We start from the raw sequence: 20407 nt of genomic DNA on the forward strand, positions 1-20407 counted from the left end.
TGTGTGTATGTGTGCCTTTCCTTTCAGTTGTGATTAACAATCGAAAGAATTATGAGCCTGGTCCAACATAGCACACATAGAATACAGACGCTGATTTATTTCTCGTATTAATTAATTAGTCGATATTTCATTTAGATTATAATAGATGAGTTTTCGATTTTAATCGTCATCGCAAAAGATCAAAGTCATCAAGGAAGGCGCGTTATTTCGGGTCCCTTTATGTTTGATAAAGGGATTTAAGAACTCGATTTTATAATAAGATATACATCAGATTTTCGGAAATGGGAGATGTGTAAGGATAATAATTGTCATAGATATATATCGAAATTCACATACACATATATTTGATGATTTGGAGCCTTCGTATTCAACTGTTAATTAAAGGAACTTTAATGACTTTTAATCGCTAGGAACATATCCGAAGCGACAATCCCTGATTTCCGGATTCAGAGATACAAGGATTCTCAAAAGAGCTGGAATCAGAGATTAGGAAATCACATAAAAACAATCTGAATGTTTCACTGTAGAAAAATTAGAACTCAAATGAAAAAAAAACCTACAATGCTCTGTTGTACTAAAAATAAACGAGGTTTTAGCGGAAATGCAGAGTATATGAATATATCGCAAGGACACCAAATCAAATAAATTCAAGGTTTGCGAATTTTTGAGGGAGAAAGAACGTATACCTTCCAATGATAACTGTGATTACACTCTCGTAATTAATTATCTGCTTATAATTATTCCTAATCATTCAGACTGCACTTTCGGAACAATTTTCTTTTTATACAAACGATGACACGAAGGACACAAGACGGAAAGGATGTGAGGGAAAAATTCTGTACGCATTCTTGCAAGTTTACACAAGGATCTTCCACTCGCGGCCCTCCTCTTTTTTTGTAAATTATTATATCTATTCTAACATGTTACATCGTCGAAGTTATTTTGTTGATTGAAGGCGGCTCATGTAACCTGTTCTGAAAAATGTTTATTAAAACGAGATATTACAACAAAATGTAATAAGGTCTGAGCATTCGCAAGCCAATTACAGACTGAACGTAACGCGATCGCGTCGCATTGGCCATCATCAAGCGCGCGAAATGTCATCCTGTATGATATCCTTAAGATCTCGACGTCCTTGGATTTAGAGGTCTAAAACGTTCGGTTTTTGCACCCCGATATCCGCGGATATCGAAAAATTGTACTTGAATCTTTAAATATATATAAGAACCTATGAGCTCTTTTATTGTGTTCTTTAAATATTTATGCTTCGAGTCCAACACACGAACTATTAGATTCTTCAATCCCAAAGCCTTTGCATTGTTCAATTTTTGAATATAGAGAAATATAAAGATCCTTGCGTACTTTAAATCTTAATTTCGCAGTCAACAACTTTTAGATACCAGGATCTCAAAGCCTTTGAGTTGTTTCGATAGATATCGAAGATCTCTCGGACTTGTCGGTCTTCCCCGATTTCACATTTAGATTTTCTAGAATTAGATAAATTAATGCTACATTCTTAAAGATTTCGATATTTTCGAGTTTTTAGGTATCTAAAAGTCACGTTTCTTTTTTTTTAATATTACGAATCATTCTTGTTAAATTTCTTATTGTTCTTTAAATTCAAAATCTTTAGATCTTTAAACCTCACAATCCTTGAACTTAAATATTTGCGCAAATAAAATCATTAGACCTACAAATCTCGAGAACTCGAGATCTCTTTAAAAGAAAAGAAAAAATCTTCTGGTATTCTGTAGAAATTTTGTGTAGTGAAACTCCAGTCTTGTCTAATCTTTATGAATCGATTGTTATATGGGAAAGATGCTTGAAGTGAGCTGCTTCGTGTCGGGCATCGCTAGCATCCCATGAAAAAATTGTTCCGCGCGCGCGTAAAGGACATTTCGCAGTCCTTTTCCCACGACCTCTTCGTATTGGTCTCCAACAATTTTCTCTCATTCTCTTTCTTTCTCTCTATATCTTTCATTCTTTCACGTACTCTCTCATTCATACATATAAGTGTAATAAGTTACAAAGCTGTTGTAAATAATTTCTTTCTCTCTCTCTATTCTTAAAAAAAAAAAAGATCCAGGATGTGTCAAGGCTTTCTCAGTTTTTATTTCTCAATCAACTTTCTATTTGAAAAGTTGTCACCACTTTCTTGTATAACAAACAACGCGTATGTGAATGTGTGTTTGTATGTGTGAGTGTATGTATATGTATGTGTTATGCAACTGTGCGCACAAACGCACACGCACGTCTATTTTTTTTATGTGTCATGTATGGGTAGATAAGAGTAAGTAGGTATATGTAACTGAGTGTGCGTGTTACCTATAGTTTTTGCTATAGTTTTCGCTTTTCCGGATTTATTTTAATTATTGTTGAATAATAATTAAGTAAGCGGATGTTATACTTCGATAAAAGTCGCTTCTCGCATCTGCGCGTTGCTGTTGTTATATGTGGAACTGCTAGCCCGTTTTGCTTTCTCCACTTTCCTCTCTTTCTTTCTCTCACAATCGCTCGTTCGCTCTCTCTCTCTCTCTCTCTCTCTCTCTCTCTCTCTCTCTCTCTCTCTCTCTCTCTCTCTCTCTCTCTTGCTCTCTTACACTCTTCCACTCTCTTCATCATCTTCCTCTATATTTTTTGGTTGTTATTATTGTTGTTTATCCTGGTTGACCAATGGTAAAGGTGTCGATTGATTGACTAAGCGGGTGGTATTTGCTCGAATGTGTGTTGGGCTTTTTGTCGTCGTTAATCGTCGGGCTGAACACAATTATTTGTCGAGGGAGGTGTTGTTTTTGATGGCGATTACTACCTCCTCGCCGCACGCCTTCAGTACAGTGCACTAAAAAAACACAATATGGACTTATTGGCACGCATCCAAATATATATACAAGAGTGCAAAATGAGATTTTTTAGAAGATGAGCAAAGTAATCAATATTGTGTAAAAAATCGTAATGGAAACAAATATTAATTTTTTAGAAGAAAAATTTTAAAAGCAGTTTTAAAGTCAATTTAAGTTGATCAAATATATGATAAAAGTATAGTTTTACTTAAAAATTTTTCAAAACTATACCAATATCACATATGTTATTGAAGCATAAGTTTTCTTATTATAGTTTTAATATTAAAATATTTTTAATAAATTTTGAAGTAACAAGTGTTACACATACACACACACACACACACACACGCACGCACGCACACACACACACACACGCACACACACACACATGCGTATGCACACACATACATACATGTACATACATATATACATTGTATAATTCTGTACATTTTAATATTTGCAATGGAATTTTCAACTTAAATGTACAATGTTATACATGCAATAATACTAAATGCAACAATACTAATAAATATCTTGTATATGCACACACATACACACACACACACGCGCACACACATGCACACACATACTGCTACCGAAGTAAATAAAAATTTACTTACAAGTAACTCTTTTCCAGCCTCATAATCAGCACGCAATTGTGTTCCCAATTCACCATCAGGTATTTTGAGATCCTCACGTAGTTCTCCATTATCAGCCATCAGGCAGAGATAGCCGTCGTCAGATATATCTGTCAACTGAACACAAAACAATTGCAATATTTCAATATTATAAGGATATATGATCAAATATCCAATTAAATAAAACTATTTGATCTAAATTTCAACTCTTTTATAAAATATTATCTTTTACATTAAGTATGTATGTGTTTGAAACATATATGATATGAAAAAAAGGTTACTTAAATAAATTTATAACTGAACAAAGGATAAAAATAATCAAGAGGCAAAATTTTAGACTGGATAGATTATATATATAAATTGAACATCAGCAATTAAATTATTTGTAGCAATAGAAATATCTCCTGCAAGAAATCTATACCAAAAGTTACTTTACCTGATAGTCTTCCCGCTTGACAAACGGCACATCCATATTGTGTGTAGAAGGACAGATATCTTCGTATTTCTTTGAAGTAAATATATCAATACCCACTAAATGGACCTTGGCATGACCGTGTTTGCCAGTCTTAGAAGTAGACATTTCTACTATCTTGCAAGGACGAGATTTTAACATAACAAACCCATTTTTACGCAATGCTGAACATTGCATGGGATAGGTCACGGAGGCACCAGAGTCTCCAGTCTCAAAGTGAGTATCCTCAATGTCTGCCATTGTTGTGAGTTAAGATTGTCTGCGCAAAGTAAAGACACGAATTTGCAATAGTTTTAAATGTTACAAGTTATAACTTCTTCAAGATAACTACAATCCAGAGTTATAGCAATATCTAAAGTGACTTGCACTAATGCTAATGGCACAGTGACAATGATTTTGTTAGAACTTATTTTCATTTTTGTTAGTACTTTGCTATATTCAAGATAATGTGTAAAATTACTATGAATAAAATGAATTTTAAATTATATTAGTCGATAGCTTTCTAGCCAATAAAAGAACATTGGCGTTCATATTAGCTACAAAAAAATCACGTCGACCGGCCTAGACATTCTCGTTTTTACAAGATATTTGCATATCGTGCACATTTGTGAATATTGTAACATTTTCGTTATCGTCGGTAGCACACGATACACGAATCATTTAAGAGCTACGGAGATATCGCAACGTGGTTGCCGGCACCCGGACGAATAGGATGACCACGTGGCGCGTCATCGTAGGGAGTTCGAGCGAGAGATGTCGGAACGGACCGAAACGCGACTAACCAAAGATGCCTAGCGTACGACGAGGACGGAAAAACCGCGAGAACGTGAAACCACATTAATGCCTGTGATGAATACGTTCACAATGGGCATCGCAACGCTCTCGGCTTGCCGTCGTCGTCATCTAAGGCGTATTTCCACGCGGTCGGGAAAACGCATACGGACAGGTGAACGCGAGCGAGCCACATTGCCAGCGCGGACCGCTGGTGATCTTTAGCCGTGTTACGGATCGTTCTGGCGCGTGCTGGCGTGTCGTAGCTACGTGGATACGAACCGGCTCGACATTCACCCACGTATTTTCAATGTTCCGCCGTTCGTACGGGCAATTAGCACCATTAGTCGACGTCGAAAGCAAGAAGCTCAAGATACTCACATGTGATCAAAATGGATACTCTAACCAGAAGATCTTGCTGCGCCTGCGCGCCACGGGATCGTAATAGGGGTCTACAACATTGACGGCACGGACGCTCCCTCTTTTCGTCGTGATTGCGGCGTCGCGCTGTTGTGAGCGCCACGTCACGGCACTATGCTGTGGTGTTACGTTTGGCGCAATTATACAAATTTATGAAGACCTTTCGCAATTCGGCTCAAGAACGCTTAGACAAGCAACATAGATTGTGCATTAATACCGTTTCATGTTGTTTTTAATAGCTAATAATAAAATTACTAAAGTATACGCGCATCTAAAAGATATATAGGGTGTCCGAGATCTTTTGGAAACGAAAAATTGTGAAAATTAATCAGATCAATTTGAAAAGAAAGTCATATATCATTTTGCAAAAATTGCAATAGTTATTAAGTTATTAATGATTGAAAATGACTACATCTAGAGGCTCTTTTAATTGATAACTTGAAAATTTGTATACTTATTTGCAAAATGGTAAAGGACTTTTTTGTTCAGAATGACCTAATTTACAATTATATGACAGCTATTGTGCCTAGCGATAGATATAAGTATATTGAACTTTGAACCCTGAATCTATCGCTAGATACAAAATCATATAATTGTAGACTAGGTCATCTTGAACAAAAAAAGTTCTTTACCATTTTGCAAATAAGTATGCAAATTTTCAAATTATCACTTAAAAGAACTTTCAGATGTAGTCATTTTCAATCATTAATAACTTAATAATAACTTAATAATAATATTATGATTTTTGCAAAATGATATATGAATTTTATTCTCAGTTTGATTTGATTGTCACAATTTTTTGTTTCCAAAAGATCCCAAACATATATATTATGTATACATGTATATTGTACGCCAATGCGTACAAAACTATATGTGTATATATAATTTGGTAAGCTAATCCCAAATTTTGAATAAATCTTGCTTGCATTCACTTTAAAAGTACTATTAAATAGATAATTTCAAAGTGATACCCAAATATTTGGTTGTATCTTTTAAACTACAAAACTGATACATATTATAAAAACAAAAATTATATTCTTCTATATATATAGTTATAGAATTTGTATATAACAGAAGTTATAAAATAGATGTAGAAAACACCTAAATTCTTTATTCCATAAATGCAAAAATATATAACAGAACTTATTTACATAGGTAGCAACTAGAACTTATTTATATACGTAGCAACTTATGTAAGTAATTCTACGACTGTTCAGGTTGCTTCTCATCATTTTTTTTGAGCCTCTTCTGTTTTGGTTCCCATAGGCCACTCCTAACAAATCTCTTAGCAGCTTCTTTGTTTATATGTGGCATAAGTGTATTTCTATCTTCAATTTGTTTTGCTCGTAGCATCGCTTTCTTCAGTCGCTCGTTTTGTAATTTAATTGGATGCTTTGATGGATCAATTCCTAGAATAAATGAAAGTCATTTAACAATGAATGCAAATGATTTGAAACTTCTTTAGAAGATTTAAAAATTTTAATTCTTATATATTTACCTTCAGCACGTAGATACATCCAGAATAAACTGTTAAGGCTGAAGGATAGCAACAAATTATATTTAATTTTATCTGGTCTCGAAAGCTTGTCATATAATGCTGGATTATTAACTAATTCCACCATATCCTGTATTTTAAAAGCAGCATCACTGAATTGTTGCAATTTATTAATTAAGTTTGTGTCATTTGAAAGTTCTTCCAAATCAACACTCATGTTGTCGCTTTTACAAATGTATCTCTGTAAAACGATATCTTCCTGTGGATAATATACATTAATGGAAATTCTCTCTAAGTATTATACATTTTCTTATCTTAGATTTATTTCATAACGTAACCTCAAATCTCAGAAGATGTTAAAATCAATGTTTCTGCTTCGATAAATGCTTATATATTATACTGTATTTTAAGAGAATTATTTACATAACAGAATTAAAGTTTGTCAAAATTGTGTTAGATATTACTCATCTATATATATATTCTTGTTACATTTAGCATCTGCTTTTACGAAACATACTTACTCCCTCTCTTTCTGGAATATCTATGGCGACATAACCTAATACTAACCTAATCTAACCTTGTCAGGGAGGAAAGGAATCAAAAAGAAACTATTGATATATCTCTATATATATATATATATATAGAGGGGATTAATTATATTTTACTAAAAAATATATACAATTCTATATATAAAATATTTATATTATACATTGTACATTATAGCGACCACTAAATAACTTAATTCCATTGTTATCACATCAAATTGTGTATATATTTCTTACACTTTTCTCGTATACACATCGAAATAAAATTAGATTAATTGTCACTATATGTAACAAACAGATTTTATTTGGCTAATCCATAATAAAAATAAAATAAAATAAAGCAACGAGATAAGTCGTTAAGAAAGGCAATATTGATTCACATATGATTGGCTACTTAAAATACTTCACGCAAAATTTCTTTGCGAAAATAAGGCGAAAAAAGAGAATACGTTGATACAGTAGAGAATAGAATTGGCACGGTATACGAATTAGAAATTATTTCCTGGCAGTGGATAAAGTTGAACAAAAATCGCATTGCCGGATGTTACACATCACAGAACTGCAATGCGATAACTATTCTACAACTATGTAGGCACATGCATTTATATAACAACGTTGCTGCACAAATAAGGTTGAGACCGAAATGAGTGCGCTCTTTCCTTCCGATCGTGTTGTTCCATTATTCTTCGACGTTTAAATTTAGCATTCGCCGTTCTCTCGTTTACATGAACGTTTCTGTGGGTAAATTCAACGGCGTCGATTCGTATCATTATGACATTGTAAAATATGTGAATTTTTTAGACTTTATAAAAATACAAGGGAAATATTAATTTCACTCGCTGTCAACTAACACGATACACAGCAATGAGGGGATGTGTGTGTGTGTGTGTGTGTGTTGAATTCTCAATACTTGATTTTGTCTTACATAAAAAGGCAGTTCCATCAAATTTAGATATTATATTAGCTACCATCGAACGAAAAGAAATTTATCCGATTAAAAATTACTCAACAATGTGATAAAGATGTTAAATAACTTAAATTACATTGAGTAACTTTCATGCGCTTGAGAGGTCGGTATGAGGCAAAGGATACGTACGATACGATGTTCATATCGTTTGCCGTGCCACATCGTAGAACATAATAATATGATAACGTGTAAGGCACTCGTCGAACAGCGAGGAGCTGTGTGTATATATATAATGTTGACGTGTACGTTCGCGCGCGTATCGTTCGCTTAAACTTGCGTCTCGCTGCCGGAATGATGCTTCCTATGTTTTCGATGCTTCTTGTAATTTCTATGCGGTATTTGCGGATTCGTGATCGCGTGCTGATGCAGCAGAGGATGCTGCTGCGGCGGCGTCAGATGAGTCAGATGATGAATCTGATGCGACACGGGAGTGGCGGCGGTTCCGGCGTTGTAACAATGCACGACCGGCACTGGATGGCACTTGCGCGGCGGTTGCTTGCAGTGCGATATCCTGCGACACAAGCTCGTCGCCTCGGGCCACCAAATCCACGCGGCGGTCATGACGCCAGCGCCGAGGGTTACCACTAATCGCAGTACGAAAACCTGCAGCAGAGGCCGGGAGGGTATACGCGGCGCCGTTGATGGTTCTGGCGCTCGCAGCCACGTCTCCCTTCCCCACCATTCGTAAAAACTCGTACTGGCCAGACAGATCATCAGGGCGGCGTAGAGCCAGCCGAATATACCGACACGCGTCAATAGTTGCTTTTGACGTCGGTGAATCTCTGCTGGGGACGATTTACCGGACATCTCGCGCTGATGCGTACGCATCAGCGGATTCGCGTGAGACGCTGCTAATGCGGTCAGAGCCGCCGCTGCCGACGAAGAGGAGGATGACGACGACGTCGATGTCGTGGTAGGCGTCACTGCCGGACGTCGCGGTAACAGCAACGACGCCAGACCGACCAACAGAAATGTCGTGCCAAACGACAAGTAGACGAATTGAGGCGCCAACACCAACACGAGCAGGGAATGTGTATTCTGCTGGCCGACGAAGCAACTAGCTGTAATAGAAAAAAAAGAAAACATACGTTAGCACGAAATAAGTTTTGAGATACGTATTTATGTGTCCATGAATATGTAAGCATGTAGCATTAATGAGAAGAATAAACAGAGATGCGATATTGCGTGGGAGAATATTATTCGGGATTCCGTCGTCTGCTTGATAAAATCGTACAAAGTACAGGATGCAGAATTCTTGTAACATTAAACGAATCCGACTAAAAAGCCCTTGTGCGAAGGTCCGAGCCTTAAAGCTCCGGCTGGTTGTGGTCCTATCGGCGGACAGTGACAAGTTGCGGGGCAAGTTTGAAGGTATTTGCATTGAATGTCGCCTTTCCCGCTAGAGAGACAGAGAAAGGATCTCGACTAACCGGGTTTGTTCCCTTACTACACGCTCGCGAGCGGATGGCTTCGTAACTTCTCGAAATGCCGCCAGCAAATTGACTCGATTGCATGTACGAGAATATGCAAATTCTGCATCGGCGAGTACCGCGCGCGATGCGACCCTTGGACGTTTACGGATATTGCGCGTCCACTTCGTGTTATCGCCGCAAGAACGCTTAAACGTCCGAATAACTGTATCTCGTGAAAATAATTTACGGTATCATTTACAATATGAATATCCGGATAACAACGCGCGCTACACATATATCGGAGGAGCACGTGCGTGAGAGAATTTCGCGTTTTTGCTTCTCCGCTACGTTGTGAGAATTTTCAGCCGACGAGTGAGAGAAAGAATGCGGTAGATCCAATGTGCTGTCGGTGGAAGGCATCGCTGACATTCCCTTCGCGATCCACGAATCAAGCTAATCGACCCAATTTTATTTTCTTCTTTCGTTGCCTGCTGCTGAGAGACACCGCGGCGCTGACGCAGTGCATCGTGCACGTGCGTGCGTGTATAAACGTGCGATAACTCAGAGTGGAGCTGATGCAGGAAGCAATTGCGCAATGTAATTCTAATAACCAATAATGAGATAATAATTTGACAAGCTAGAAATAATATTCCCGAAAAAACGATAATTAACATTACATTGTACCGTACTGTATTTACTTACGTCTCCCACTCGGGAGTAAGTATAGTGGTTGTAAGAGTAACCGAAGGTTACTCTTACCGCCGTTTGCCGCCGTTGCCAGTTGTTTAATTCAAAGATGCTAATCTCGGCTGGTTGCCTTCGAGCATAATTTATCGGGAACATAAACACGGAGAGAGCGGCGGGTATTAGCATAAAGTAGCCTCAGCAGGACCGCTCGAATTAAGATAGATGGAGAGAAGGAGGCAGGAGAACACAGAAAGACGTAGATATATAGATAGACAAACAGATCGATGTGGGTGAATGGAGATAAAAAAGAAAACAATTATCAGAAGAAGAGATCCGTTGCGAATCAACCAAGTTCCGCGGATCCAACTACGCCAATGGAGCAACCTCATAAAACAAACGGTATAACGAGGCGTAGTCGTAAAGCCCTCCGGGCACTCTTTTTAGAGGCTGACCAACGCGAGTTCTAAGATCGCGCGCGCGCGCTATTGGCTCGGGCAAATGTTGGGTCTCAAGCGAGCTCAAAAATCTAAGAATTCATCAGCCGAAGAATTAATATCCGTGAGCGAGGTTGGAGGGCATCAGAAATGTAGACGCAGCGTAGAGAAAAAGAAAGAAAGAAAGAAAGAAGACCGCAGCTGACTTATGATTTGATAGGATCCTCTTTCCGTCTCTCCGGAGTCAAAGGATCTGGACAGGATAACCTACCGGTCAACTCGTCAGCGTCGACGTCCCTCGTGACCAATACGGCGATAGTATGAGCGGCTGGCAGACCCCAAGCCGCAACCGCAGCTATGGTTGAGAATCCCTGTTGCGGTCCGAAACCATCCTCCTTGCAGTTGCTGGCCGTCCTCGTCCATTTTCTGGCCATTATGCACCACCACGCGCATATCACGACCCACCTGCGATCGCAAATCGTATCGAATAACATGGAGAAACTCTTAAGTTATTCGCAGCAGCGATTCGGTCGATTACTCTATACATCCTGGCAGCGAAAATATAAGTAGTGTTGAAGTGAACTTCAAGGAGGATGTAATAATTGAAATGTAGGAAAAGATGAAAAAGTTCAATACGCCGTCGTGGCATCCGTCCGAATTCTTCTCCTTAATCATAATCTCAACAATAGACTCTTTAAATCGGTTATACGGCCCTGCGAGAGCTCACAGCTCGAATAAAAGAAGAAAGGAAGGGCGTAGAGAGGAGCGAAGGTGACTACACGTGGTAAGAACGTGCATGAGAGTGAGACGGAATGACACGACGAGGCGGTCGAGAGTGTTTGCGCCTCGTTTGACCTGTTCGCTGCTTTTCGATCTTGTCGAAGACTCGCGTGATTAATTAGTCGGCTTTTCACTGCAACTCGCTTTCTCGACAGACTGGTTGCCCACTGGGGGGACGGATTATAGTCGGCAGGGAGCTATTGCGGTGTGCAGTTGCACGTGCGTGTGCAACGACGCATGCTGGTGCGAAGACGCGTTCTGTCTCTCACGCGGCCAACACACAAATGCATACGCACAGCAGCGTACGCACACGTGCACGCACGTTCTTGGACCATTGTTCGTTCAAGTTTCGAGATGAAACGGTTCTCAGCGTATCGACCAATTTCGATTCGTCGTCCCTCCCTTTCTCTCTTTCTCTCTCTTTGAAGTGATTTTTATTATAAATTCGTATTTACGCGTCCATTTTATGGAATCAAATAAGATAAACAGTACCTAGAAATCGATATAAACAAACAATTAATATGACAGTATATTTTTTGTATATAGTTGGAGATATAAAAAGATAAAGACACATACAGAGTGCTATGTGCAAATTTAAATTTATATTATTTCTGATGGTTCTATGATAATTTCGATAGTAGATAGTAATTTCTGATGATTGATATTATTCTAATACAGTGATATATAAATTGAATATAATGCAAAATTGACTTTACTTCGGACTTCACTGTGGACTTCTGAAAACCAGTCTCACACACGAGGTAGCCAACCTCTTCGAATGTTTGCCGCCGCTGGTATTTACTGAGTGGACGACGGTAGCCATGTCTCTCGGCGCGAATCTACACGGTCTACGGATCTACCGACATGTAGTTCTCACACGTTCGCCGTGACGCATCTGAGAACGTAATGAAAAAAGCGAGGATTACTTGCTTTTTTTTATAAACATATTTTTAAGTACCATGTTGGGAGATACCGTTGTATATTTCCTCTCTCTCTCTCTCTTCTTTTCTTGTAAAAACCAAATGGACAATACTTCAGGAGCCTTGAGCTTCATGTCTTTATTAAGGGATTCCTTATTGAAAGGAACAACAAAGAAGCTTGAAATTATGGGACGTAGAGGAGGAAACGGGGGGGGGGGATTAACGCAATCGAGAGAGATTCAGCCGGTTCGCTAATTCCACTTCTACTTCTCGCGTTGTCCCTTTGGAAAAGCAAAAACTTGCTCGACGAATTCTGGTCCTGCGGTGTGATGAATGGAGTGACGCGGTGCACGCGTGACGCACGATGCGCGATTGACTTTTTGCGCCGGTGGAACGCCGATAAGAAAAAAGAAGGGAGAAGAGAAAAACTCTTAAAGGGACATGTTAACACTTCATGGGATGCTGCTGATCGCTTCGTAAGTCAAGAACACCGGATTGAAGGAAAGTCAAGAGTTTTGACAAGAATTATGATTGGGAGGAGAAGAAGAAAGAGGGAAGATGCATATATGTATAAAGAAGAGAAGAGGTAAAATTGTTCGACGTTTTCTCACTTAGCAAAATCGATCGCGGCACGGACACGGCACGGTTTAAATGCGACTGCGAGAAGCTTAATCTCACTGAAGTATGCGTAATAAGGCCGATTAGTCTCTCGTGATGACACGAGATTTCTCTCCCTCTTCCCATAACCGCTGGTACAGTTGGGTGGTCGGTGATCGGAGCACTTGCAGTTTCCGTGCAACTCGGACGATGCGGAGGGAGCAGAGAGGGAGAGAGGGAGACACTACCTAACGACTCGCTAACTAACAAAACAAACAAGAGGTAGCTAGTGCCTCTCTCATCTCATCTCGCTGATTATATACCCCGCGGCCCCCTATACACGACGTTGCCTCCTCCTCGCATTTCTCCTCCCGTTCAGACTACACTTCGGCTCGTCCCTGTCTCTCTTTCTCCGTCCTTGTCTCTTTCGTGACGAATTCGGAAAAGCTGACAAGCCACAGCGGATGCGACCATTCTCGCTTCTGGTAGAAGCTAAAATTATGCACGCAAGCCTATTCCTGCCGAATAATCCTCGCCCCAATCGGCAGGACCGACTCATGTAAGCGAGTGCAAAAAATTTTAGGTTTCTCTGGCTGGTATATTGGCGATACCGAACTTCACCGTTCTCTAGCTTGCGTGGACGCACGACGCAAACAAGTCTGACTAGTTGTTAAGATTACGAGGCCCTTCAACCACGTACCGTGTGCTTCTCAAAACGTATCTGCGAAGAAAGGAGATCACACATGAGTCCTTCGATTCATACGGAGATCTCGTGATTGATCTTATTGCACAATATATAGGCACAACGATGTACGATGTACGTGAGTGACGAGACGAACGATCTTCCGTTTTCTTCGGAAGAGCAGACGGAGGGCAGGATGCTTCGGATAATGCCGACGGCTTGTTATCGGGGCCCCGACGGCCTTGACAGGACCCCGGTTCCCTGTTCTGCACTGGCGCGCAATCGACGGTGGAGCTCTTATCTCGGATAAATTATCGAGAAATTCTCGGATCCGGGTCCTTAAGCTTAAGGCCCTGGCTGGGCACCGCGAGAGAAATGATGGATCAGCTCTTTCCTCGAGCCCCTTTTTTCAACTTATCCTTTTTCCCTCGTTCCTGAGACGGCCGTCAAACTCTTCGGAAGAAGAAGGGCAGGAGGTAGGAGCGAAGGAAGGAGAGAAAAAGAGAGAAACGGAAACGCGAAACTGCCGGACTACCTACCACTATGGGGCCCTGTGTACGATCCTCTCTGTCAATGGCGTAGCATCGCCGATTATCGATTCGTGTTTCTCTAGACATGGGAGAATTTAACGAAGGGCCTATCAGTCGTGCTCCACATTTCAAAATTCGGCGCGTTAAACCTCGTCGAATCTGTGGATTTTTTAAATCTATTGATACACCAATTGCTCTTATTCTCCAAATTCTTGCACAAATGTATACACGAGATATAAGAGTATATCTATAGTCAAAAGAAGGTAGGATACATACGGATGAGAAGAGTTCGCCAGTGTTAATTTGCACAGATAATGAGACCAAAGCAGGGTTCACGAAAAAGAGTCCAAGAGCGCGATTTCTTTTATCTGAGCAGAGATCGCGAGTTTACAGTCGGATCTTTTCGTGTAAACTTGCCATACGTTAGAAGGGGATCCAGAGAGGGAGGAGAGTGGTAAAAAGCGAGACAGGACAATGCACGACGAGGGCTGTAAGGGCCCTATGGGTCCATGGTGCATGACTTCGTGTCCGCAGGGCGCGATGTTTATCGGCTCTTTCGATGTAAATTATGGCCATACGCTACACACAGTTCGCTACACCGCGACGCGCAAAAGTACCTGGGACCTGAAGTTCCAGGGCCGGATCCTCGCAATTGGCCTTAAACTGAGGATAGCGTATCGAATTCCCGTCCTTCTACATATAAAAGACGCGAATTGGGAGATGTATAACAGATTTCTCGAAGCGGGCATAAACACGAAATTATGCGGGCTTGAGATTGAGAGAGACGATCAAGAAGGTGAAGAAAAATGCGAAATCAAATTTCAAGCTTACCGAATTCTTATACAGTTGGACTTATATTTAAATTATTTGCAGATCTGAGGATCTACGGCGCGGAGATCACTGAATTGGCAAAGTTTGAAAAATTTGCAAAATTTATTTGCAAAATTGCAATTGCAAATTGCGCCCATGCATTGTGAATCATCTTGTTCTTTACTTGGTCCGAAGCGCCGTGTTCATCTCCCTTCTCCTTGCCTCTCTCTCTCGTTCTGCTTTTCTCGCCCTTTCTCCCTCCTTCACGAAGCAGTTTGCTTTCTCTAAGATGGAATGCCATTGACTCCATGCATATCTGGCAACAAGGTTCCTCTCGACCCACCTCATATACTGGGTGACCTTCGTTTAATCAGGGATCAAAAGGTCTGTGGATGTAAAGATCTGAAGGTTGAAAAAGAGTTTAAGATTTAAAATTTGCGAAGGTCAGAGTTTGAAAATATCAAAGATGTCAAAGAAACTAGATAGCGAGAGACTTTAAACTTCTCAAAATAAGTTTGCAAAAAGCAATGGTTCGATGGAGACATAAAAATCAAAAAAAAAAAGAAAACAATCCTCAATAAGTCTTCCTTCCTGCAACATGAACACTTGAAATTGTAATATTCTTCTAGATTCCTGTAATTTGCGATCTAGAGATACGTGTTGCTATCGCATCAAGAAGACAGTTTCCCATAAAATACATTCCAAGATTACTTTGTCGGCGTAAATCCGACACGCCATAAGGCAATTTTACATCATACGGTAGTAGTATCATCGAACGCGCAAACGGGCAATTTTTTGCTTATGCCACCCGTTAGACGCGTTAAGATGAGCTTCTCAGCATAAACGGGATGGGATGGGATGGGACGAGATGGGAGTCAGAGGCTCGTTAGCGGCACGAGGGGAGTCAACACTGTTGCCAGATTGTTATCCCTACCTCCGACGATGCAGTCTCGCTACAGCGAGGCGAGCGCAACCAGGCGCTCTGCAACAACCGACAACTTCGAACATCATGCGAGTATCCTTCGGTTCTCGCGTCTCATATGTAATTAAAGTCAAACAATAAAGTAACATGAAAAACTCTTGAAATTTCTCACGGCCATTCGAGATTAACAGCGAGCAAAGAATCTCTTGTATTTTTTATACATGTGCAATAAGCTGAAAGACTTTAGAGTAGTAAAGTATCCGAACGATACTTTACAATTCATGATTGCTCATGTCAAATGAACGAGATAAATAAAAACTTACCAGACAATCGCAGCATTTCCGAAGTAATAGAGCAACAGAAACACGACAGCACAGTAAGGATTAGCCAGACCATCTTGCGTAAGATATTGTTGTTGCTGTTGTTGGGCCAAGGCTACTTGATCTTGTGAATGTAGCGAAATTGCGGATGTGCAGGCGACATTCAAACGGCCAGCCGCTAATCGAATCACATAACCGATGGCGACCGCCGCATGGCAAATTGTCAAGAAGATTATTGCACGTTCTGCGAACAAACGATTATCTTTATTATTTAACATAAAATTCTCGAAAACTTGGATTTGATATATTTAGAAAATCACTAGACGACACTCAAAGAATCGAAAGAATAATAATACTCGAAAGTAATCTAGAAAATATTAGAACTCAAAAACTCGTGACCCAAGTAGAGAGTATTTTTTTTTTATGTTGTTTGTGAGGATGTTTCTACCTTGCAAAGAGATTCTCACCTGCGGTAGTGGTTAATACCGGTTGTTTGCGCGGCTTCAAAACAGTCAGGATAGCAACCGCGACGGAGGCGAGGCATGCTGTGGTGAATACAGTCATCCAGGCCTCTGTGTGTTTCTTGTCCTTTTTGGACCATAGGATATCAGCGTCGCAAGCGGCAGCGCATCTTCCAGAACGATTTAGGAAAATGTACAACCCAGACTTGGCATACCATGAACAACCCCAAGGTCCATTGCTTGCGCCTATTGCCTGAAAACAGCGGATTCGGATTTGAGGAAAAGAATGTGATATTTCAGTGAAGCCTTAAAATTCCTTCATGGACTTAACATCAGAAGTGACTTGTATATCTATCTTGAGTTATTTTGATTCTGTTTAGCTTTATCGTTCGGTAGCTGAGTTAAGATTTATTGCTCAACAAAAATTCAACATTTAATAAATTTTGTAATAATTCAAAACAAAATAACTACATTTTATTTAGTCAATACAAAATAACAAAACAAAATAACTACATTTTATTTAGTCAATAAATCAATTGCATAGACTATATATATTTATAAAGATCATTTAATTTAATTTAATTATTACAAACTATGTACCTGAATAGGACTAACTGGTCCAGGTTCACCAGGTCCTTCCATGCACATATGATGATGATTGTTTTCTGGTGGAAACTTGGAACAGTTTAATGCAGCTGGCCAGGGAAAACCAAATCCTTGAAGAACTGGAAAGCATCGGACTCTCACTTGCTCGCATAGGCCTCTGCAAGGTCCGATGGGTGAAGTAACCTTGTCGGTACACATTGGTGCATATACCGAGCACAGGAATAGATGTAATTGTGCACTACAATAAGTTAGAAATATTGGTAACAATAAGCGTTAAAAGCAGTGTAATTTTGTTTTGAATAATCATAATGGAAATATAAATCAGTAAAGAAGTATGATATATCAAATTTGTTTCTCACCAAATATTTTATTGATGAAAATATTTAATGAAATAGTATATTTTGTGCCTTACAAATCATATTACATGCTTAAAAAATAATCTATAGTCATTTAAAATATTTATTACTTAAATTTGTTGTAAAAATTAATAAATTGTCTTAGATCATGAAAGAATCTTAAATATAAAATTTTAACTTTGCTCATGGAGTTTTCATTTTTAGAGATTTTAGAAAAGTGGGCAAACAGTTAACCTCAAAATGTCATAGCATGTAACTGAAATATACAATAATCTAATTTCACCATAATTGATCAATATTACCATTTAATCCAGTGAGAATATGAATAATTAGGAAACAAAACACATGATCATTATAACAGAAAGTTATAAAACAACGTGCTTTTACTCTCATCTTTAAGAGCAATAAAATGTAGCCGAACACCTCGAATTGAGTAAATACAAACTGAAGTTGGCGCCACACATCATTAAAAGCCCGTCATAATAAAAACATAAACCAAACAATTCTGACGTTGCGTACACGTAAGAACTTTGTATTGTTAAATCTATTTGTGATAAGGTAGAAATATTATAATTACTATTTACAATAATATGAGAAAAGAATGATTTACCTGCATCCGTATTGAATGAGTGGACTGAACGTCTGCAAAGTAAAATCAGCATCGCCTTGGATCTCGTGGCCAACTAGATTTGGCATAGCGGTGACGTTGTAGCCGAGACCGCGGCACATTTCGATCCTGATTGGTTCGCAAGCACCGTGAGCGCACCATATCGTACGCACCAACATCAATAACAAAATCCAATACATATTTTCCGCATAAAAGACTTTTACAAAATCGTTTTTATCGCTCTATTTTCATAATTTGTACTGTGTATTCCTACAGGTCGATCGATGAATCGACATATCATCGAGATATCGATCACGCATTATGCGGGACTTCAATTCAAAACTCTGAAAAAAATAACAAAGTATAGAAAAAGATACAAATATATATATATAAGATATAAATCTAAAATTATGATTTTATATTTTACTAAATTCATTTAAGTGATTTAAATTTAATTGTAAATCCAGCAGAGGGAGAACATGTATGTGCGAAAATACAGCGATGTATCAAAGAAAACTCAGAGTTAATTGAAAAATTCAAAATTCGATTGAGAATTGTGTAAAGACATGCCTCTTAAATTAATGAAGATCTAACTCTGCCTTTCATTAAACCGGAACTTCTTCCTTCTCTTAATTACGGTCCCGTCGCGGCTTCATTTAACGAGCCGTCAAATCCGATCTCGACTCAAGAAGTACTTTAATTAACTCGTTTGTGCATTAAACGAGATTAATTTAATTGGCTTCTTCGTGTCCGGTGCAGCCGCGACCGCTTGGTTTTAACTTAATCGAGATACAACGATCGAAAGACAGATTGACGCAATAACTTAATTCCACTCTCTTGTTTACACAATACAAATTGCACATAATACGTCGACTTCTCTGAAGCTACCAACTCGGTTAGGTAAATAATTCTATTGAACGATAAACTTTGTTTCAATAAATCCAAATTTCGTTGTCTTTGCACAGAAGGATTTGTCCTTTTGTTCTTCTTCTTCTCTTATCTAGAGATCAGAGAGATTCTCTTGAGAACACGAACTTTTCTCCGTCCTTTTTCTGTTTTTATCCAACGTTCAATTTCAATTTCTCATCCAGAGAGAATCTCAGAAAAAGAATCAAACGTTATTTCTCTCGCAAGTTCACGCGTATACAAGAGGTGCAGTTTGCGGAGAATTTGCGCGAACGCACGCACGCGCAGGCACGCACGTACGCACGTACGCAATGCATGCACGCACCGGTGATTGAAATAACGAAATTAACCGCGATATATACAGACAAGCACGTGACACGCGCGCTCACGTTCGAAATAAGCGCGGGAGCACAAGGTCCGGATCTCCACCGTGCGGAGAGCAACAGATCCGATCACAAAGACGACCGCATAATCACTCGCGGTTTTACACGGATATGTCGCATGCCCGCCACTGCATTGTCCAATCGCGGTAAACTGTCATGTGTACCATGACGATCGCACCGTACAAGATCATCGCGAACGAAAATTAATGGGTCTGGTCAAACTGAACGCGCGAGCTCCGCCGCCGACTGAAGTTTCCGTGCGACTAAACTCTGAACGCCTGATCGCGCCCCAGCACGATGTCTGTTTATCCCCCCTCTTCTTGTTCGCTTCTTCGTGGAGAGGCATTCTGGCCTCTCCCTTCCCTTCAGGATTTTAGTCTCGTGCTCGTTCGCGCGCGCGCGCGCGTGTATACGCATGTATGTGTGTGCCCCTCGTGTCGCCGATCGGCTCGATCGACTCAACTCCTGTATTTGCTATGCTATGCTATGCTCGTTGGATCAGTTTTTAAATAGCGAATCTATAATTAATTTACGACTAGAGAGAGAGAGCCATGCGCTTAAAGAAAACGTAAACGCGACCCGACGTATGCATTACAAACGAAGCGAAGAAACTGTTATTTCTCCAAACAAACCACCGCGGAGAGACGATGTTGATTCAGCGTAACTAAATACATATTAAACGCGCGAGATGTATAACAAGCCTGACATTTGACATTCTCTATGAAAAGTGAGTTTCTTCGATAGGTCTTCCTCACATACGCAAGATTCAACGGTGAAATTAGAGGGAAGGCGGGGAGGAGCAGCAGCAGCAGCAGCAGCAGCCACGTTCTCATTATCATATCCCGA

The 20407-nt window shown here is 39.7% G+C and overlaps 3 protein-coding genes across 6 annotated transcripts; all 3 read right to left on the reverse strand.

The window, feature by feature from the left end:
* Positions 1-321: 321 nt before the first annotated feature.
* On the reverse strand, positions 322-5221 carry eEF5 (eukaryotic translation elongation factor 5). 2 transcript variants are annotated; one of them, XM_011146318.3, is made up of 4 exons: positions 5103-5221; positions 3915-4209; positions 3461-3595; positions 322-2839 (listed from the first exon to the last, which is right to left on the reverse strand). In XM_011146318.3, exons 2-4 carry the CDS (start codon positions 4188-4190, stop codon positions 2768-2770), a joined length of 483 nt encoding a protein of 160 aa, XP_011144620.1. In that variant the 5' UTR covers positions 4191-4209; positions 5103-5221; the 3' UTR covers positions 322-2767. The 2 variants fall into 2 exon arrangements, with proteins under 2 accessions (XP_011144620.1, XP_011144621.1); XM_011146319.3 differs by having other exon boundaries at positions 5004-5119.
* A 1009-nt stretch (positions 5222-6230) lies between these two features.
* Positions 6231-7182, reverse strand: LOC105186246 (nuclear nucleic acid-binding protein C1D). Of its 2 annotated transcripts, none has more exons than XM_011146315.3 (3): positions 7158-7182; positions 6640-6895; positions 6231-6550 (listed from the first exon to the last, which is right to left on the reverse strand). In XM_011146315.3, the coding sequence occupies exons 2-3, from the start codon at positions 6851-6853 to the stop codon at positions 6345-6347; spliced, it is 420 nt and encodes a 139-aa protein (XP_011144617.1). In that variant the 5' UTR covers positions 6854-6895; positions 7158-7182; the 3' UTR covers positions 6231-6344. The 2 variants fall into 2 exon arrangements, with proteins under 2 accessions (XP_011144617.1, XP_011144618.1); XM_011146316.3 differs by lacking the exon at positions 7158-7182 and adding an exon at positions 6975-7048.
* A 164-nt stretch (positions 7183-7346) lies between these two features.
* Positions 7347-19829, reverse strand: LOC105186245 (frizzled-4). 2 transcript variants are annotated; one of them, XM_019842841.2, is made up of 7 exons: positions 18843-19829; positions 18276-18616; positions 17304-17547; positions 16710-16956; positions 16246-16486; positions 10953-11146; positions 7347-9209 (listed from the first exon to the last, which is right to left on the reverse strand). In XM_019842841.2, the coding sequence occupies exons 2-7, from the start codon at positions 18470-18472 to the stop codon at positions 8416-8418; spliced, it is 1917 nt and encodes a 638-aa protein (XP_019698400.1). In that variant the 5' UTR covers positions 18473-18616; positions 18843-19829; the 3' UTR covers positions 7347-8415. The 2 variants fall into 2 exon arrangements, with proteins under 2 accessions (XP_019698400.1, XP_011144616.1); XM_011146314.3 differs by lacking the exons at positions 18276-18616; positions 18843-19829 and adding an exon at positions 17968-18098.
* Positions 19830-20407: the final 578 nt, after the last annotated feature.

Source organism: Harpegnathos saltator, unplaced genomic scaffold, assembly GCF_003227715.2.
Source record: "Harpegnathos saltator strain DR-91 unplaced genomic scaffold, Hsal_v8.6 scaffold77, whole genome shotgun sequence".
NCBI lineage: Eukaryota > Metazoa > Arthropoda > Insecta > Hymenoptera > Formicidae > Harpegnathos > Harpegnathos saltator.